This window comes from Crocuta crocuta, unplaced genomic scaffold (genome assembly GCF_008692635.1).
Source record: "Crocuta crocuta isolate KB4526 unplaced genomic scaffold, BGI_CrCroc_1.0 scaffold107, whole genome shotgun sequence".
Taxonomy (NCBI): domain Eukaryota; kingdom Metazoa; phylum Chordata; class Mammalia; order Carnivora; family Hyaenidae; genus Crocuta; species Crocuta crocuta.
Window position 1 is genome coordinate 519,615 of NW_027531877.1, and position 15,513 is coordinate 535,127.

At 43.4% G+C, this 15,513-nt stretch overlaps 1 protein-coding gene across 6 annotated transcripts in view; it reads left to right on the plus strand.

The window, feature by feature from the left end:
* Positions 1 to 266: 266 nt before the first annotated feature.
* The window catches only part of SH3RF2 (SH3 domain containing ring finger 2), a 124,761-nt gene continuing 109,514 nt past the window's right edge, over positions 267 to 15,513 (plus strand). For 2 of the 6 annotated variants that reach the window (XM_077773030.1, XM_077773035.1), the window contains exons 1-3: positions 267 to 338; positions 1,036 to 1,180; positions 14,011 to 14,504. In XM_077773030.1, the coding sequence (XP_077629156.1) occupies positions 14,127 to 14,504 (378 nt within the window). In that variant the 5' untranslated portion in view covers positions 267 to 338; positions 1,036 to 1,180; positions 14,011 to 14,126. Of the gene's footprint in view, positions 339 to 1,035; positions 1,181 to 1,309; positions 1,451 to 3,873; positions 4,061 to 14,010; positions 14,505 to 15,513 lie in introns of all 6 variants that reach the window. The other 4 variants (XM_077773033.1, XM_077773034.1, XM_077773032.1 and 1 more) reach the window with 4 other exon arrangements.

Genomic DNA, 15,513 nt, shown 5'->3' on the forward strand with positions numbered 1-15,513 from the left:
GCATTATCTAGATGCATCTAGATGAGCCCAGGTGTATCCACCAAATTCAAGATTCTTTGTTTCCTCTGTAATTTTTTTTAATGTGTATTTATTTTTGAGAGGCAGAGAGAGAGAAGTAGAATGAGTGGGAGAGGGGCAGAGAAAGAAGGGCACACAGAATCCCAAGCAGGATCCAGGTTTGAAATGTCAGCACGGAGCCCAAAGCGGGGCTGGAACTCACCAACTGTGAGATCATAATCCCAGCTGAAGTCCAATGTTCAATGGACTGAGCCACGCAGGCACTCCCGCCACCCCCACCCCCAGATTGAACATTCTTGAGGTGGGTGACGCAACCAAAGGTAAGGCAAATTCCTGAACTGGCTCTAGTTTGCAGTAATCTGGAAACTCCCTTTGGTTCAGACCTTCTTAGCATAAGGTCAGTTAAATGTGCCCTCAGCATTTAGATTTTTTATTATACAAGAGGAAGATAGACAAGAAGGCCCCACTGCGCTAGAGGCAGGCCTGCTGTGGGTAAGCGAACTCACACCTACAACTCGAAGAGGTGCGAAGAGGTGCAGGGAGTCGAGACCCGGACGGGCCAGCTCCGGTCTCTGCCCCCACTGCGGGGTAGGTGGCACATCCTACCTGGCTGGGGCAAGGCCAGGGTCGCTGGCGGGCCAGGCCTGGTGGGCCCAGGGCTGCAGGCACGTCCTCATCCGCACCTCCTGGGCGCCTAGCTGGCGGCAGGACCCCAGGCTGGCAGACTTCGCCTCTTCCAGGCCCTGACCCAGACCAGATGCACTGAGCCTGCACTCCGGCGCTTTGACCCGGAAAAGGAATTTTCAGTCCGCCCTCCCCTAGAAGTCTTCAGCCCAGAACCTAGTGAGGACCCCCCACGACCTGCGAGCCAGTTCTTCAAATTTGTCACCTCAGGAGTTGGGGGACTTTCCTGAGTCGGATAAGTCTCCAGACAACAAGGGCAAAGCAGCGCCCGTGCTACCCAGCAGAACATTCGGGTAGAGTTTCTGAGTGACATGTTGTTGGTCCCGTTCCCAGATGCAGGGTCTTCGAGTCTAGCTGTGACCCCTGAGCACCCCCCTCACTCAGTTCGTGCTGAGCCCCAACTCGGGCATCTCTGCTGTCTGCTCAAACTCGGAACCCACTGAAAACCCAGTGAGGAAGCTGTTGGAGCCCAAGGAAGGTGAGTGCCAGGAAGGGCTGGGGTCGGGTTGATTGGCCCCCTACACTTCAAAGTCTCCCCCTTCCTGTCGCTGCTACAGCTGCTCAGAGTGAAAGTTCCAAGTTCCACATTTTACCACCTTCTCCCCAGGCCCCCAAGTCTTCCGGCCAACTGTCTTCTGCCTTAGGGGCCCTTGGCTGGTGGGGTCAGAAGCAGGGGATAGGACACGGCCGGAGCAGCTAATAAGACTGCCAGACCTGCAGTGTCCTTGATAGAGCCATGACCTGCCAGGTGAGGCTTGTGCTGGGCTGCCTGAGGGCAGGGTGGGTGGGGAGGAGAAGCTAGTTCTGTGGAGGGTGGGCCAGCAGCTCTGGGCCCAGAGGCCGGGGCATCCCAGCCAGATCTGTGGGGCTGTGAGCGAGAAGCTCCTTCCTGGTAGTGGTGAGATCGCTAGGAACCAGTAAGGAAGCATATATGACCAGGGACCTTTCCTGGCAGATCCCATTGTCTTCATCCAAGGAAGTGGACACTCCCCAAGTTACACCCCCTGTTTCTTCTCGGGGAAGTCATGGCCTCAGGACCAGCTGTGGATCAAGAGGCTTGTGAGGCTCAAGGTTATTCCCACGTGGCTCAAGGCCCTGCTAGACCTTATTATAAGGGGGTGCCTCCTGTCTGGAGAACACCGTGGACCTCCTATTTCCAGCATCCACCCACTCTCCCTTTCCTCTGCTGTTATAAGGCCTGCCTCAAGGACCTGGTGGAGGAATGATTTCTAGGTCACTGGCGGGGGGGGAGGGGGGGGTGCTCAGCTCTCACTCTTCCTTATATAGATCGTTGCCCCTCCACTGGACCAGTAAACTGGTTCTTGCCATGGTCAAGCAAACAAACCAAAACACCCTCAAATATAGAGCAATGTATAGATGCTAGAGTGAAAGACCATCCTCTGATATCAGCTCAAACCATGATTCCCCAGAGAGAGCCATTGCTAAGAGTATTTTAGAGATTGATAGGCAGTGAGCCTGCAAGACAAATCTAGTTTGCAAATGACCACTTAGAATATACTTTTGAAAAATATTTCTAACGGTTGCCACATAATAAAAATCAGGAGGTTCATGTAACTGAAATAGTTTCATGGAGCTTCCAAAGTAGCAGAGAAGGAAACAGACGATCACAAAATAGCATGAACAGTACCATGATTTATAGGTTTCTGGAAAAACCCAAGATCTGCCAGCCCACTAGCAAAGATTAGCTGAGGCTGAGTGGTGTCAGTTGCTTTCACATAGGGTGTGCTCTCAAGGTTGTCACATTCCCCACCTGACCCATTTATAAAACCAGTCTGGCCCCCTTATGCATCTGAGTTTGCAGTCATCATTGTCTCTCTTTACGAAGTCCTTCTATAATATTATGAATAATATGTGCACTGCCTACAGTCTTCTCTTTCATTATATGCATGTCAGTATATACAACTCTACCTATTTATTTCTCTGTATGACCACATTATGGTACATATACAGTCCCTTCCTACTGGATATTTGGGTCAGCTCCATTTATCTTCAATTACAAACAGAGTAACTAAATGCCCTTGTTTGTAACTTTGCATTTTTTGTGGGCATTTCTCTTGAATGAACTTCTAAATGGGAAATTACTGAGTAAAAAGGACACACATGTCAAATTTCGATAGATAATGCCAAAATGCTGAAGTTGGTTTAGAATCCAAGACTTTTTTTTAGCCTGAAGCAAGGGACAAGGGGTGGTTGAGGTTGGAGAGTGACATCCAGAAATGAACTGGGCACCATCTGAGCCCTCTTCTTCAACACCCATACCCCTCTACTCCTACTCTATCCCTGGCTAATGACTACAAACATAATACTGCACATGGAGAACGAGACCTCATAGGACAAATAGATATTAGAATTCTGGCTGACAAATCAATTCTATCATAAATTGGGCTTGAAAACCAAAATGAGCTAACAGCTCTGGTTATGTTTATGAGATTCCTTGTTATTAAAAACCAAAGAATTTTTTATCCAAATATATTTCAATAAAATAATAAGCCAGGATATTTGACCAGTTTTTATTTACTTATTTTTTGGCATTTCTCATTATTTTATCTAAAAAGGAAGTACCCCAGGGGCACCTGGGTAGCTCAATTAGTTGAGCATCAGACTTCTGTTCAGGTCACGATCTTGCAGTCTGTGAGTTCGAGCCCTGCATTGCACTCGGTGCTGACAGCTCAGAGCCTGGAACTTGCTTGAGAGTCTATGTCTTCCTTTCTCTCTGCCCCTCTCCCACTCGCATGTTGTCTCTCTCTCTCTCTCTCTCTCGCAAAAATAGACATTAAATAAACATATGAAGCAACATGGATGGACCTTGAGGGTGTTAGAGCGAAATAAGTCAGGCAGAGGACAAATATCATATGTTTGCACGTTTAGGAGGATAAGGAGGAACTTAACTGAGGACTATGGGGGAGAAGAAGGGGGGAAATGGTGGGGGAAAGGGAGAGAGGCTAACCATGAGAGACTCTTGAATGCTGACAAAAACTGAGGACTGATGGATGTGGGGGGAGGGGGGGATGGGCATGGAGGAGGGCACTTGTGGGGATGAGCACTGGGTGTTATATGGAAACCAACTTGACAATAAACTATTTGTAATAAATAAATAAATAAATAAATAAGAAGGAAGTACCCCTGATATTCCCTCTGTTTGTGTTTCAGCCTTATTTCCCTTTCCATTTCTAATAGATTAACCTGATATTACTGTGTGAAGGCTGCCTATGTTTCCAAGTTTTCGGTTCTCCTGAATGGAAGTAAAGATAAAAATCTGCAGTCAAAACTGCAATGAAGTATTGATTAAAATAGCCTCTTTTTTGATGGTACATGCAACTAATGGGATGACTTGGAGGTTAGTAGTACAGACTGCCCGGGCATCAGGCCTGACCTCCCCAAGCACTGTCTGGGGCAATGCTGTCCCTATGCTTCTGTTTCCTCATCTGTTAACATGGGAGTAATAACAGGGTTGTAGTTCTTTGCACAGACTCTGGCACAAAATAATGTTAATTGTTATTATTTATTCCAGCATAATAGCCAACCACACCCCCTCTTAAAGTTCTGCAGGGTGCAGCAGTGCCCAAAACCAAGTAAGCCTCTAGGCAGCTCCCCTGAGTTGACAGTCACGTCATGGCTAAATCGGGATGAATAACTCCTTCAGGAAAATAAACCAGGAGTTGGGCTCAGTTTTAAACTATACTTTAGATGCAAAACGATAGATAATAAGAGGCCTGGTAAGAGAGTAATAGCTGACCTTTACTGAGCACTTACTCTCTGTCACACTCTTTGAAGCATTTTATGAGCATTTTCTCACTATATGCTCACAATAATCCTACAGAGTAAGTGCTGTTATTATCGTCCCCGTTTTACAGATGAGAAAACCAAGTACAGAGTATTTAATCAACTCTCTCTAGGTCACACTCTTATTTAATAAGATAACACAGACCTTTTGACTCCAGAGCTTATGCTCTTAACCACTGTGTTAAGTTAGAAGCAATTGCAGAAAAAAGGTAAATCACAGGATGAAAAGAGGAATTCAGATACGGTCAACTAGTATCATTCAAGCAACTTTTATGCACCAGACACTTTTCTAAGTGGTACCAATATATGCTGGGAAGTGCATTCCTTAGGGCAAGCCTGAGAAGTACATATTCCTGATGGCACTTTTATGGATGGGGCTTAAGCTGTTGAATACCCAGGGTCACAGAACTGTTAATAATGGAAGTAGGTTTCCAAAGAATTCCCAGGCTTTCTCCCTAGGAATGCACTAAGAATTCCCAACACAGATGAGCCATCCTCATCACTCAGCAAATATTTACTAAGCACTTCTGAGTGTCAGGTACAAGTAAACAGTACAGGGATGGCTCCAGCACTACAGAACAGAGATTATGTGGAAGAGAGATACAATTTATAAGGCCAAGTGAGTAAATAATATTACATAATTAATATATAATTAGCACCATTACAGGGCCCAAGAAATGTCTAATTGATTTGACAAATGTTTATAGTCAGTTATAGGAAAATAATTCTAATTCTTAAAAAAAGAAGATGACGACATTTGCTCCTTATGTGTTTCTTATCCTAGAAGAGCCACCTATGAAGAGAGACATCTAGGACTAATCAGGGTATTTAGCAAATTACTGACTTTTGCAACTTTCCCACCTGTGATCAAAAGTATAAGATTGTGGTTACCCAATAGCCTAGGCAAACTGTCAGCTTTTGCACAGACTTGTCCTGAGTTTAATAAGAATCAAGGTTGGATCCTGCTCATGGTTTTGAATCAAAACAGTTACTGATTTCATCAGAAAGGAAAGAGTAAAGGAAGAGGAAGAAGACCGGTTAGGAGTGAAGTGATCACAGCCCTTTTCTTTTGTAAGGCACAGTATCTGTTATGGATTAACGTCTACATCCAGCAGTTTCGGAGTTTTGTAATTTATTTTTCTTTTTAATGCCTGTGTTATCAATGGTAATGCCTAGGGTATTAGTGTTACAGGATTTAACTCCCTGTTGTAAATGTTTCAGCAAAGCTAAAGTGATTTCAGCTATCTTAATTATATTTGAAAATTTTATACCAGTAACATATGTTCATTGTAGAGAAATTAGAAAAACATGTAAACAAAATGAAAAAAATTAAATCAACTAATAAATCTAGAAGCCAGAAATAACTGTTGCTGACAGTTTTGCATATATTCCTCTAGTCTCAATGTTATAGATCTATGTATTATTCTTAAATACATTAGGCTCATACAACTTGTAACTTTCTGTATTTAGTTAATTATGAATGTCCTTTATGTCATTAAATATACATCTCCACAGGGGCGCCTGGGTGGCTCAGTCAGTTAAGCATCTGATTTCAGCTCATGTCATGATCTCACGGTTCATGAGTTTCAAGCCCCACGTTGGGCTCTCTGCTGTCAGTATGGAACCCGCTTCAGACTCTGTTTCTTTCAAAACATATAAATCAACTTCAAAATAAATATACATCTCCAGTATCTTTTTTGATAGTATATATCAAATATACATATTTGACAGTATATGCATATTTGATAGTATATATATATACATATATAGTATATATATTTGATATATACATTTGATAGTATATATCAAATATTATTAATATTTATTTTATTAGTATATATTTGTATTAGTATTATTGGTATATATTAGTATATGTATGTATCAGTATTAATACATATATATCAGTATATGTATATATTAGTATTTATTTTATTAGTATATATAATTATTAGTATATATTTGATAGTATACACACACACACACACATGCACATATGTATGTATACTGTTTACACACTCCCCTGTTGCTGGACATTAAGAATGTTTTTAACATTTCACTATTACAAGTAATTATATGAGAAACATATTTGGGTATATATCTATTACACTAGTATAAATTTAAAGAAGTNTACTATTTCAGGGTCAAAGGATAGGGACATATTTACAAGGTTTTGAGGTTTTTAGTGGTTTCCTTCTTTCTTTTTTGTTTAATTTTTTATTTTAAAATAATTATGAACACAAGAAGTTGCAAAAATGGTACAGAGAAGTCCCTTATATCCTTTAACCAGCTTCTATATATAAAGTGGTAACATATTATATATAATACAGTATAAAAACTAGGAAACTGACATTGGCACAATACAATAAGTTACTACAGATTTTACTTGGATTTGACCAGCTGAATTATTTTTTAATATTAACAGAATGGTAAGATGCATTCTTACTTTCCTACTTTCCCTTCTTGCACAACTGCCTTTAGAATTCTAATCATTTAGAGGAAGAAATACAACTATGTTAATAGATTACTATCTTCAGGGTACGTGGGTGGCTCAGTTGGTTACGCATCTGACTCTTGATTTTGGCTCAGGTCATGATCTCATGGTTCATGGATTCAAGCCCCACATCGGGCTCTCTGCTGTTAGCGCAGAGCCTGCTTCAGATCCTCTCTCTCCTTCTTTCTCTACTCCTCCCTGCTCACTCACTCTCTCTCCCTCAAAAATAAAGAGACACTAAAAGAAATTAAAAAACAGATCATTATCTTCTATTAAAAATGAAGAGGTAAAAATGCAAGTAAGAATCCCTCACCAGATGCACAGGTGGTAAACCACCATTTATAGCACAGAAAATGGGTAGGGCTCTGCCCTTCTTTTGGTTCTTCACAGTCATTGTAATTCATTTAGAATACACTAGAAGGGAGTAGTGTCCCAAAGCCTGGGGTACCCCAACAGAAAATGGTTAAAACAAAACCACATAGCAAGAAAGTTACTAATTTCTCCTTCACTCTTCTGACTGCATCAGAGAAAGCCTCAGTATGCGTCTATGGCAAAGAGCATAAAGAATAAGATGCAAATGACTGAAGTTAGGGACGCACGGTGTTAGAGCATCTTGGTCCACAGAGAACTGACCAACCATATGTTCTGGCATGTTCTTTGGATTTAGTTTGGATTAGAGGAGAACCGTCTGGTTCTTGATTTTCTTATGGGATCTGCTTGCAAAAAAAGAAGATAAGAATTCTACATCTATTAAGCATTTATTGTATGCATCACTTTTCTGACTCCTCGAACAACCTAGTGAGAGAGGCCCTATTAGTAACCTTATTTTTTACATAAGGAATTCAAGGAACAGAGGAATGTAGTAATTCAACCAAGTGTTCCATCTAGTAACTAGCAGAGCTGAGATTCAAACCAGGTCTATTAGACTTTAAAACCATACTGTTGACTGCTGGTTTCTCGTTAAACTTAAGGACCTTAAGTCATCTCTATAAAATGTCAGATGGAGTTCTTGCAAGGAGTTTGGGTCACTTTACTGTGGGTCTGGTGAGTGCATATTCATACCCTAAAGTACTCTGCTCACCTACAAACATTCTCCGGATTGGAGAGGAGATTTCACCATCAACTTCATTCTGGGCCTGCATCGTTCAAAGAAGGAAAGAATATCTAATCAGCATTCAAGCCCTGCCATTCAGCTTTCCTCCATTTTTCCACTACTGAAAGCTTCCCATTTTCCTCCAATCATTTCTCTCCTTGAATGCTTCCAAAGGTTTCACAGGGGTAAACTTAGCATCAGAGAAACATTAAAACGAAGCTTCATTTAAATATTCAAAACATTTCCACATTTATACTGGGTACGAAGGAAAGAGAGAGAAGTACAAAGTGTGGCCCCTGCCAAAAAGAGTCCAGTAAGTCAAAAGAGTCCTCCTGACCCCTTCTTTTACAATGCTTTAGATTTCCAACTGCTTGAGTCCCTTTGGTGGATTTAGGGATGGCTTTACAAATGATGAACTTTAAGGCAAAGAGCCTGAGACCACCAAAGGGATAGCAGCCAGCCAAATGAAAATAACACAACTCTCAAATTATAATTCCAATAAATAAGTACATCTGACAAAAAAATTCGTATTTGTTTTGCGACCTAATTTTAAATTTGAAAGAAACTATCTTAGCCTGAAAAAAAGCGTTGTTTGAAGGCAATTTATTTGGGAGCAAGGGTTAGGGATGGTGGAGTGACACAGAATGAGGAAGAGATAATACAGGGGTACATTATCGCATTAGCCGTTCAACAGATGCATGAACTTCATGAAGGTTCATAGAACCTTATGAAGAGCCTTATGAAATCTCAGAACGACCTACTCCAAAAGATGAAAAGGGGAGGTGTTTATCCATAGACTCCCCTTTGGTCAAGGGTGGTCCACACTTCTGGATCACGCACATGTGAGTGCAAAGCGAGCTCCCATGGGTATCCCATACTGCAACATCAGAGATGCCGCAGGGCAGGAGGCAGGAGATGTGTGGCAGGGTCCCGAGGAAAGACACTGCCAGGGAGCATACACCCAAATCTGAAAAATTTCTTAGATTAAGAGATGAGCCTAATGACATTCCAACTGGCACTGCAGAGGTGCCCGAGGTAAAACCATTATCAACAGTTTGGTGCGGGCACTTGGCTGGCTCAGTTGGTAGAGCATGTGACTCCCGATCTCAGGGTTGTGAGTTCAAGCTCCACACTGGGTGTGGAGCCTACTCAAACAAACAAAAAACATACACAAAAACCAGTTTGTTGTGCATCTGTCCAGACATGTTCTTTTTTTAACAATACCATTCATTCATTAATAAATCATTCAAAAACATTTATTAAGCATCGACCACATGCCAGTCACTGTGTTAGGGTTGAGGGATAGAGCAGTGATAAGACACATAAGTACCTTGCCTTCTTGGAGCTTGTCTGTTTGGGGAATCAGGCATTAAATCATTAGAGCATAATTATCAAATTACGATTGTGATAACTGCTATGAAGGACAAGTATAGGAAGACAAATTCTGGAGTCATGAGAATCAAGGAAGGCTTCCCTGAGGAAGTAGCATTTAAGTTAAAACTTGCAGAGGAAGGGGTAAAAAAAGCAAAGGGTGGCAGAGAGTAACTAGGAAGAGAGGAAGAGGAAGAGTGTAACTGGAAATTGTACATCACAGAGAAAGAAGAGCACAAAAAATACCTCATGGCAGAGAAACTTAAACTGTCTTGAGTAAAGAGAAAGCCAGTGGGACTGGTGTGGGTGAGGGAAGGAGAGTTGTGGGGTAAGTTGAGACAGGAAGGTAGGCAGGAGCCAGATTCCACCAGAAAAAGGATTTGGATGTTACCTAAGGTCAATGGGAACCTACTGAAAGGTTTTGAACAGGTTAACAATATGATCAGATTGGACTTTTTTTTCACATAAATGGAGATATACTTGTAAATATAAGCAGCAAGAAACTCATAAACATATCGCAGAGGAATTTTCAAAGTGCTGTCTGTAATCATTATGTAACAGTGTAAATATAAACAGGAGTGTTAATGGGTTAGGAGCAGTGGAGGAGGTGGCCCGAGCCTGGAGTCTGGGAAGACATGCGTAGTTCACGTTTTTGTTTATTTTTGGGGACTACTTGTTCATCTGATTTGATGCCAAGGGAGTATTTGGGTAAGCCAGGATGAAATCCCCATTTAAAACTCTCCCCTTTCTTCAAAAGCTTCAAAAGCTTCTCCTGAGACAACCTCACATGTGGGTGGTGTTGGGGACCACCTACAGGGTTTGATGTGAGAGGTGCTAAAAGACCACTCCTGCTCAGCGTAAACTTTGTCTGTCCTTTGCGAGTGCCTACCATTTTTCTATCACACTGTATCTGCTGAATCATCAACTTCCAGATGTGTGAGCACAGAGCAGCCTCTTGGATCTATCCTGCCTTCCTGGAATGGCACTGGGTTTTTGAGCTTTGTCACAGATGGGAGCGTTTGAAGTTACTTGAGACCAGTGACCATGCAGNGCCAGATGTGTGAGCACAGAGCAGCCTCTTGGACCTATCCTGCCTTCCTGGAATGGCACTGGGTTTTTGAGTTTTGTCACAGATGGGAGCGTTTGAAGTTACTTGAGACCAGTGACCATGCAGTGCATGGAGGAGCCATGAGACTGGACAGGTTATATCATTTTGGTTTAGGCTGGCTCTGAGATCAGCTGGTGTGTGTACAGTCTGGACATATGTATAAATGTGTATGGATTTAAACAGTAAAGATATATCGGTATACTTATGGCATGTACCTAGCTTTATAATGTGGGAAGTGATAATGGAAAGGAAAACAGGCCCTGGGATTGGGCCAACCTGAGTTCAGATCATAAGCTCTGCAATCCTTGGAACGTTACAGCACCTATCTTACTGGGTGGCTGGGAGGATTTAATGAGCAATCTGTTTAAAGTCTTAGTCCTGGTCCATGGCATACATAAAGTGCTTCATAAATGTTACCGTTAAGGTTATATGTATGTCTATGCCAGTATGTGTGTGCGTATGCTTATAGGTGCAGATATGGGCATCTAAGGGAGGCAGAGTGTTTACGAACGAGAGAGGGAGGGGGGAAATGCTGCCCACTCCTGCAGCAGGAGTCTGGCACTGGAGCAGATCTTTCTAGAGGGTGAGGGCACTGCAGGGCAGCTCACGGAGGAGCGGGTTCAGCTTTACCAAGTGGGAAAAAGAGTAAGGGACAAGGGTTGCAGCCTATAGGGGGCTTCCTGATGAGCACAGAATCTATAAAAAGTGGAAATTATTGAAGGAGACAGGCAACAGAATGGGATTTGATATCGTTGAAGCCCAAAAAACCCTTTGTAAAAGAGAGAGAAAAAAAAAGACTTGAAAACGGTCTCTGAAATTGACATATACTCAATCAGGGGTCTGTGCTCAGAAGACATGTGACTTTGTTTGCTTCATCCTAAAGCTCCCTCCTGTTTTGAGCTCCATGCATCTTTGCTTTTCAGGAAATAACATGGAAGAACTTTGTAAAACACGTAATCCCCCAAGATCTGTTCTCAGGCCGCTTGGTCCGCCCTTAAGATTTGTGCATGGATTTGTGGCTAAGTGCTTTCTACACAATACAGAAGGGTCATTCTTAAGTTGAGAGAAGAGATATAGTTTAAAAAAAAAAAAAGGAACACCAGTTTCTAGTCTCAGCTCTACCTAACTTACTGGGCAACTTCGGGGAATCTCTTGATCTCTGTGGGCATAGCTGCCTCATCTGCAAAAGAAGTTGATTGGTCAGTTTGGGTCATTATCTTTTGACTTCCTGCCATCTCAGATGAGGTTTAGCTCCCTTCAACCATCTCTCCTCCCCTTAAAGCTGTACCACCATATAACATGGTAGTAAAGAGCACAGAACATCTGTTTCTTGCTAGCTGTGACTCCTGGATGAATTAACCTCTCTGTGTCTCAGTTTCCTCCTTTGCAAATGAGGGTAAAGAAGAGTATAGTAAATTACCAGGTTGCTAAAAGGATTAAATGAGTTAATACAGGTAAAGGCAGAAGAGTGCTTAGTGCAGATACGGGCTACTGTGGTGTTCAGTAATATTATTATTATTACGTACTTTATTGAATACCTCTGTGGCTTTGCATGAAATATATTATTGATAAATCAAGAAATAGAAGTATAATTATTATTTGGTGCTATGAAAAGATTCCAGTAGGCATGGGCAGGAAGAAATGCTGGAACTATTGTCTTTCCTTTTTCAAAACCCTTCTGTGCACTGATGTCTCAAAGAAGTGGATGTACTACTTGTGATTTTTTTATTTTAATTTAAAGAGATTGAGCAAAAAGACTACTGAAGCCCATCTCAAATCTACATATTCAAAGAATGACTATGCTTTTTAAGGAGCAGTACGTTTTAGGTGGCTGGCTTATTTTGTTATAGCTACCATTAATATGTTTGACCTTTTCAGCAAATCCTTAGAAAGGTTTAAAATAAACACAATCACCTTGGCATGTTTATAACCAAGCCATGTTTCAACTTCTTGGATAGGAGAGAAAATAAGAAAAGTGAAAAGATAAGCTGTCAATACTCAGCCTTGGGGGCTGCCTTATATTTTGCCCCTGGTAATCTTTTCCCAGAAATCAACTCAGTTACATGAAGGAAGGATCAGTAGCAGAGAGGGAAGTCAGAGAACAGTGCTGCTAGCTGCCAGGCAGTCAAAGCGTTAACAAGGGCTGAGTAAGGCGATCCCTGAAATGAGTAAGACTCGGAGTTGTTAAAGTTTTCAAAGCGTGGCAGCCGCTCTTGGGGAAAAGGAAGCGAGTTGGAGGAAGCCCGGCCAGGCAGAGGATCAGAGGATGGCTCTGAGCTGAACTCAGCTGGGGTTACAAGCTCAAGGTTAGCCCCCCGCATGGCTCCCCAGAGCTGACATCTTTGGAGAGTTGTCTCAGGAAGACTCGGCGCCATCTCATCCCGTAAGTCACGTCTGCTTCCCTTACTGGCGGGGCCACCCACCCTCCGGCGTTGTGTTCACACAAAATTTGCCACTTGTGAGGGACAGGTGACCTCTTCCCGGGAGACATCTCAACTGGAGACTTCTTTTCAGACATCTAAAAGGAAAGTGTTTCTGGACTAAGGATGTTTTCAGACCAGACACACACACACACACACACACACACACACACACACACACACACCCCTGTATACACTGCTCTGTCTGGATTTTTGCAGGTTGTGACCACAATCCGGAATTCCTATCTGCTTCAGGTGGAACTGAGAACAATTGTCAAAGTAACTTAATAGGCTGTGTGACTTCATCTTGTGGGTGTAATATTGACTCTGAGGCTAGAATAATCAGGGAAGAAGGAAAGAAGGGAGGGAGGGAGGGAGGGAGGAAAAAAGGAAGAAAGGGAAGGAGGGAGGGAGGGAAGGAGAAAAAAAAGCTTCTAAGCATCCTGGCCTGTACTTAAGGCAAACAATTTTTGAAAATGGGTTTCTAGTAGGAATTTTTCTTGTGTTTTGCTAGAACAAAGTGATGGGGGCAGGTGCACTGTGAAGGAAATCATTTTACATCCGCATGAGGTTCTGATAAACTTATCTATGAAACCTGTCTGCATGTGCTGCAGATGACAGATAAACTTAGGGAAAGCAGGAGGAATAGATAGCTTCACAGAAATTGTGTTCTGAGGGGGTGTTGGTGGGAGAACTGAAATTGACGAGAGAGAGGAAGGACCCCTTCAAGCTCTAGTGGGTATGCCACTCTGCAGGCCCGTTTTGCCTCTGCTCTCACTTGCACAAAGAGAGGCAATGAGTAAGTAGTCCGTCACCGTGCTGAATGCTCCCTCAGATCCTCGAGCAGGCAGGACTTGAGCCTTATACCTGCTAGCACTGAATCAGAATGAGTCATTTGAAACTTGGGTGCTGGAACAAAGTGCTTGCAAACTGCCTTATGAGACACTGCCTCCATGTAGGTGGGATACACCTCTCTGAGCAGTCTCATTTTTTCCCCTCTCTTCCTTTCTCATTCAAACAGGCAGGAATTCAGAAGCTCCGGAGAGACCACCGACCACCGGATCTGCCCCCTCGGCTCAGCTCACCCTACCATGTGGACTTTGCCCCTGCAGGCCAGGAGTGGAGTTTTAAAATAAAATGGATGATCTGACGTTACTTGATCTTCTGGAGTGCCCCGTGTGCTTTGAAAAGCTCGATGTCACGGCCAAAGTCCTCCCTTGCCAGCACACCTTCTGCAAACCATGTCTCCAGAGGATTTTCAAGGCCCACAAGGAGCTGAGGTGCCCCGAGTGCAGGACCCTGGTGTTTTGCAGCATCGAGGCACTGCCGGCCAACCTGCTGCTCGTGCGTCTTCTAGACGGTGTGCGCTCGGGGCAGAGCTCGGGGAGAGGGGGCTCCTTCCACAGGCCTGGCGTGCTGACCGCGCAGAACAGCGGGAGAAGCAGGACGAACCCCAGGGGTCTGCAGTCCAGCTCTTTCCGGCTGGTGCCTAACATCAGAATCCACATGGATGGGGTAAGAAAGATCTTATTTGTTCATATCGTGTCCATTTGAAGGTTGGATCTGTGTATACCAGCAGTTAGGGATGAGCCCTCCCTTAGGGCTGCTGCCAGAGATTCCCCAGAGTAAGTTTCTGTGAGCAGTGGCCATTTTATGGAAACTCGGTGGAATCCTGAGCCTATCTAATCCACCCAGAAATTCTTAGAATTGTTAGTCTCCCAGGTTGCCCTTGCACCTTGTCTAGAAGGTAATAGTACAAAGAAAGCCTTCCTGGTTATTCTTCATCTTTTACTGCTGCTGTTTGAGGCCAAACCAGAGGATGGGGAAAAGAGACAAAACAAATCCGGCTGCTTTTTACCTTTGAGATCTTCGAGACGTTTGCAAATGCCAAGTTTTGTTTTAGTTTTACCCACTCCATCTTCCCACCCCAAGCCCCTACAGCGCTATTGTGACAGTGCTCATTCATGATCCGTTCGAAGCTGTCCGGATACTTGACGCCCAAACACTGTGCGGGAGGGAAGCGTATCTGTGGGCAGACTGAGTGACAGGGAGGCTGGGCTGTGAAGTACAACCCATGTGTACAGGAGCCCTGCAGATGCCTTACTTTACAAAATGAATCTAATATACATAAAACGCACTTCGGCGACTGCCATAAAAACCAAAAGGACCCGGTAGTGGCACACAGGAGACCATAGGAATGCTTCTGGTGTCTGGAGAATGCGCATCACTCTGTCCAGCCATGCAAATGGATCCTGAGGACTGTATCTGACCCGGCTGTGAACCTTTTGTGGGAAGCTGGGTTAAGGGCACATCTCCGAGAGGAGGACACAGTCCTTGTGACTCCAGCCGGATGATGTGCCCTGTCTCCCCAGGAGTCAGCATGTCAAAGTAGACACAGGTAGCTGTGACCTGGGTCTCTGGCATACTTAGAAAGTCAAGGCTGCATTCTGTGAAGTTCTTAGCTAAAGCTAATTGCTTTAAAGCTGACAGCAGAGTCCCTCAACTCCGTTGTGAAGAGTAACAG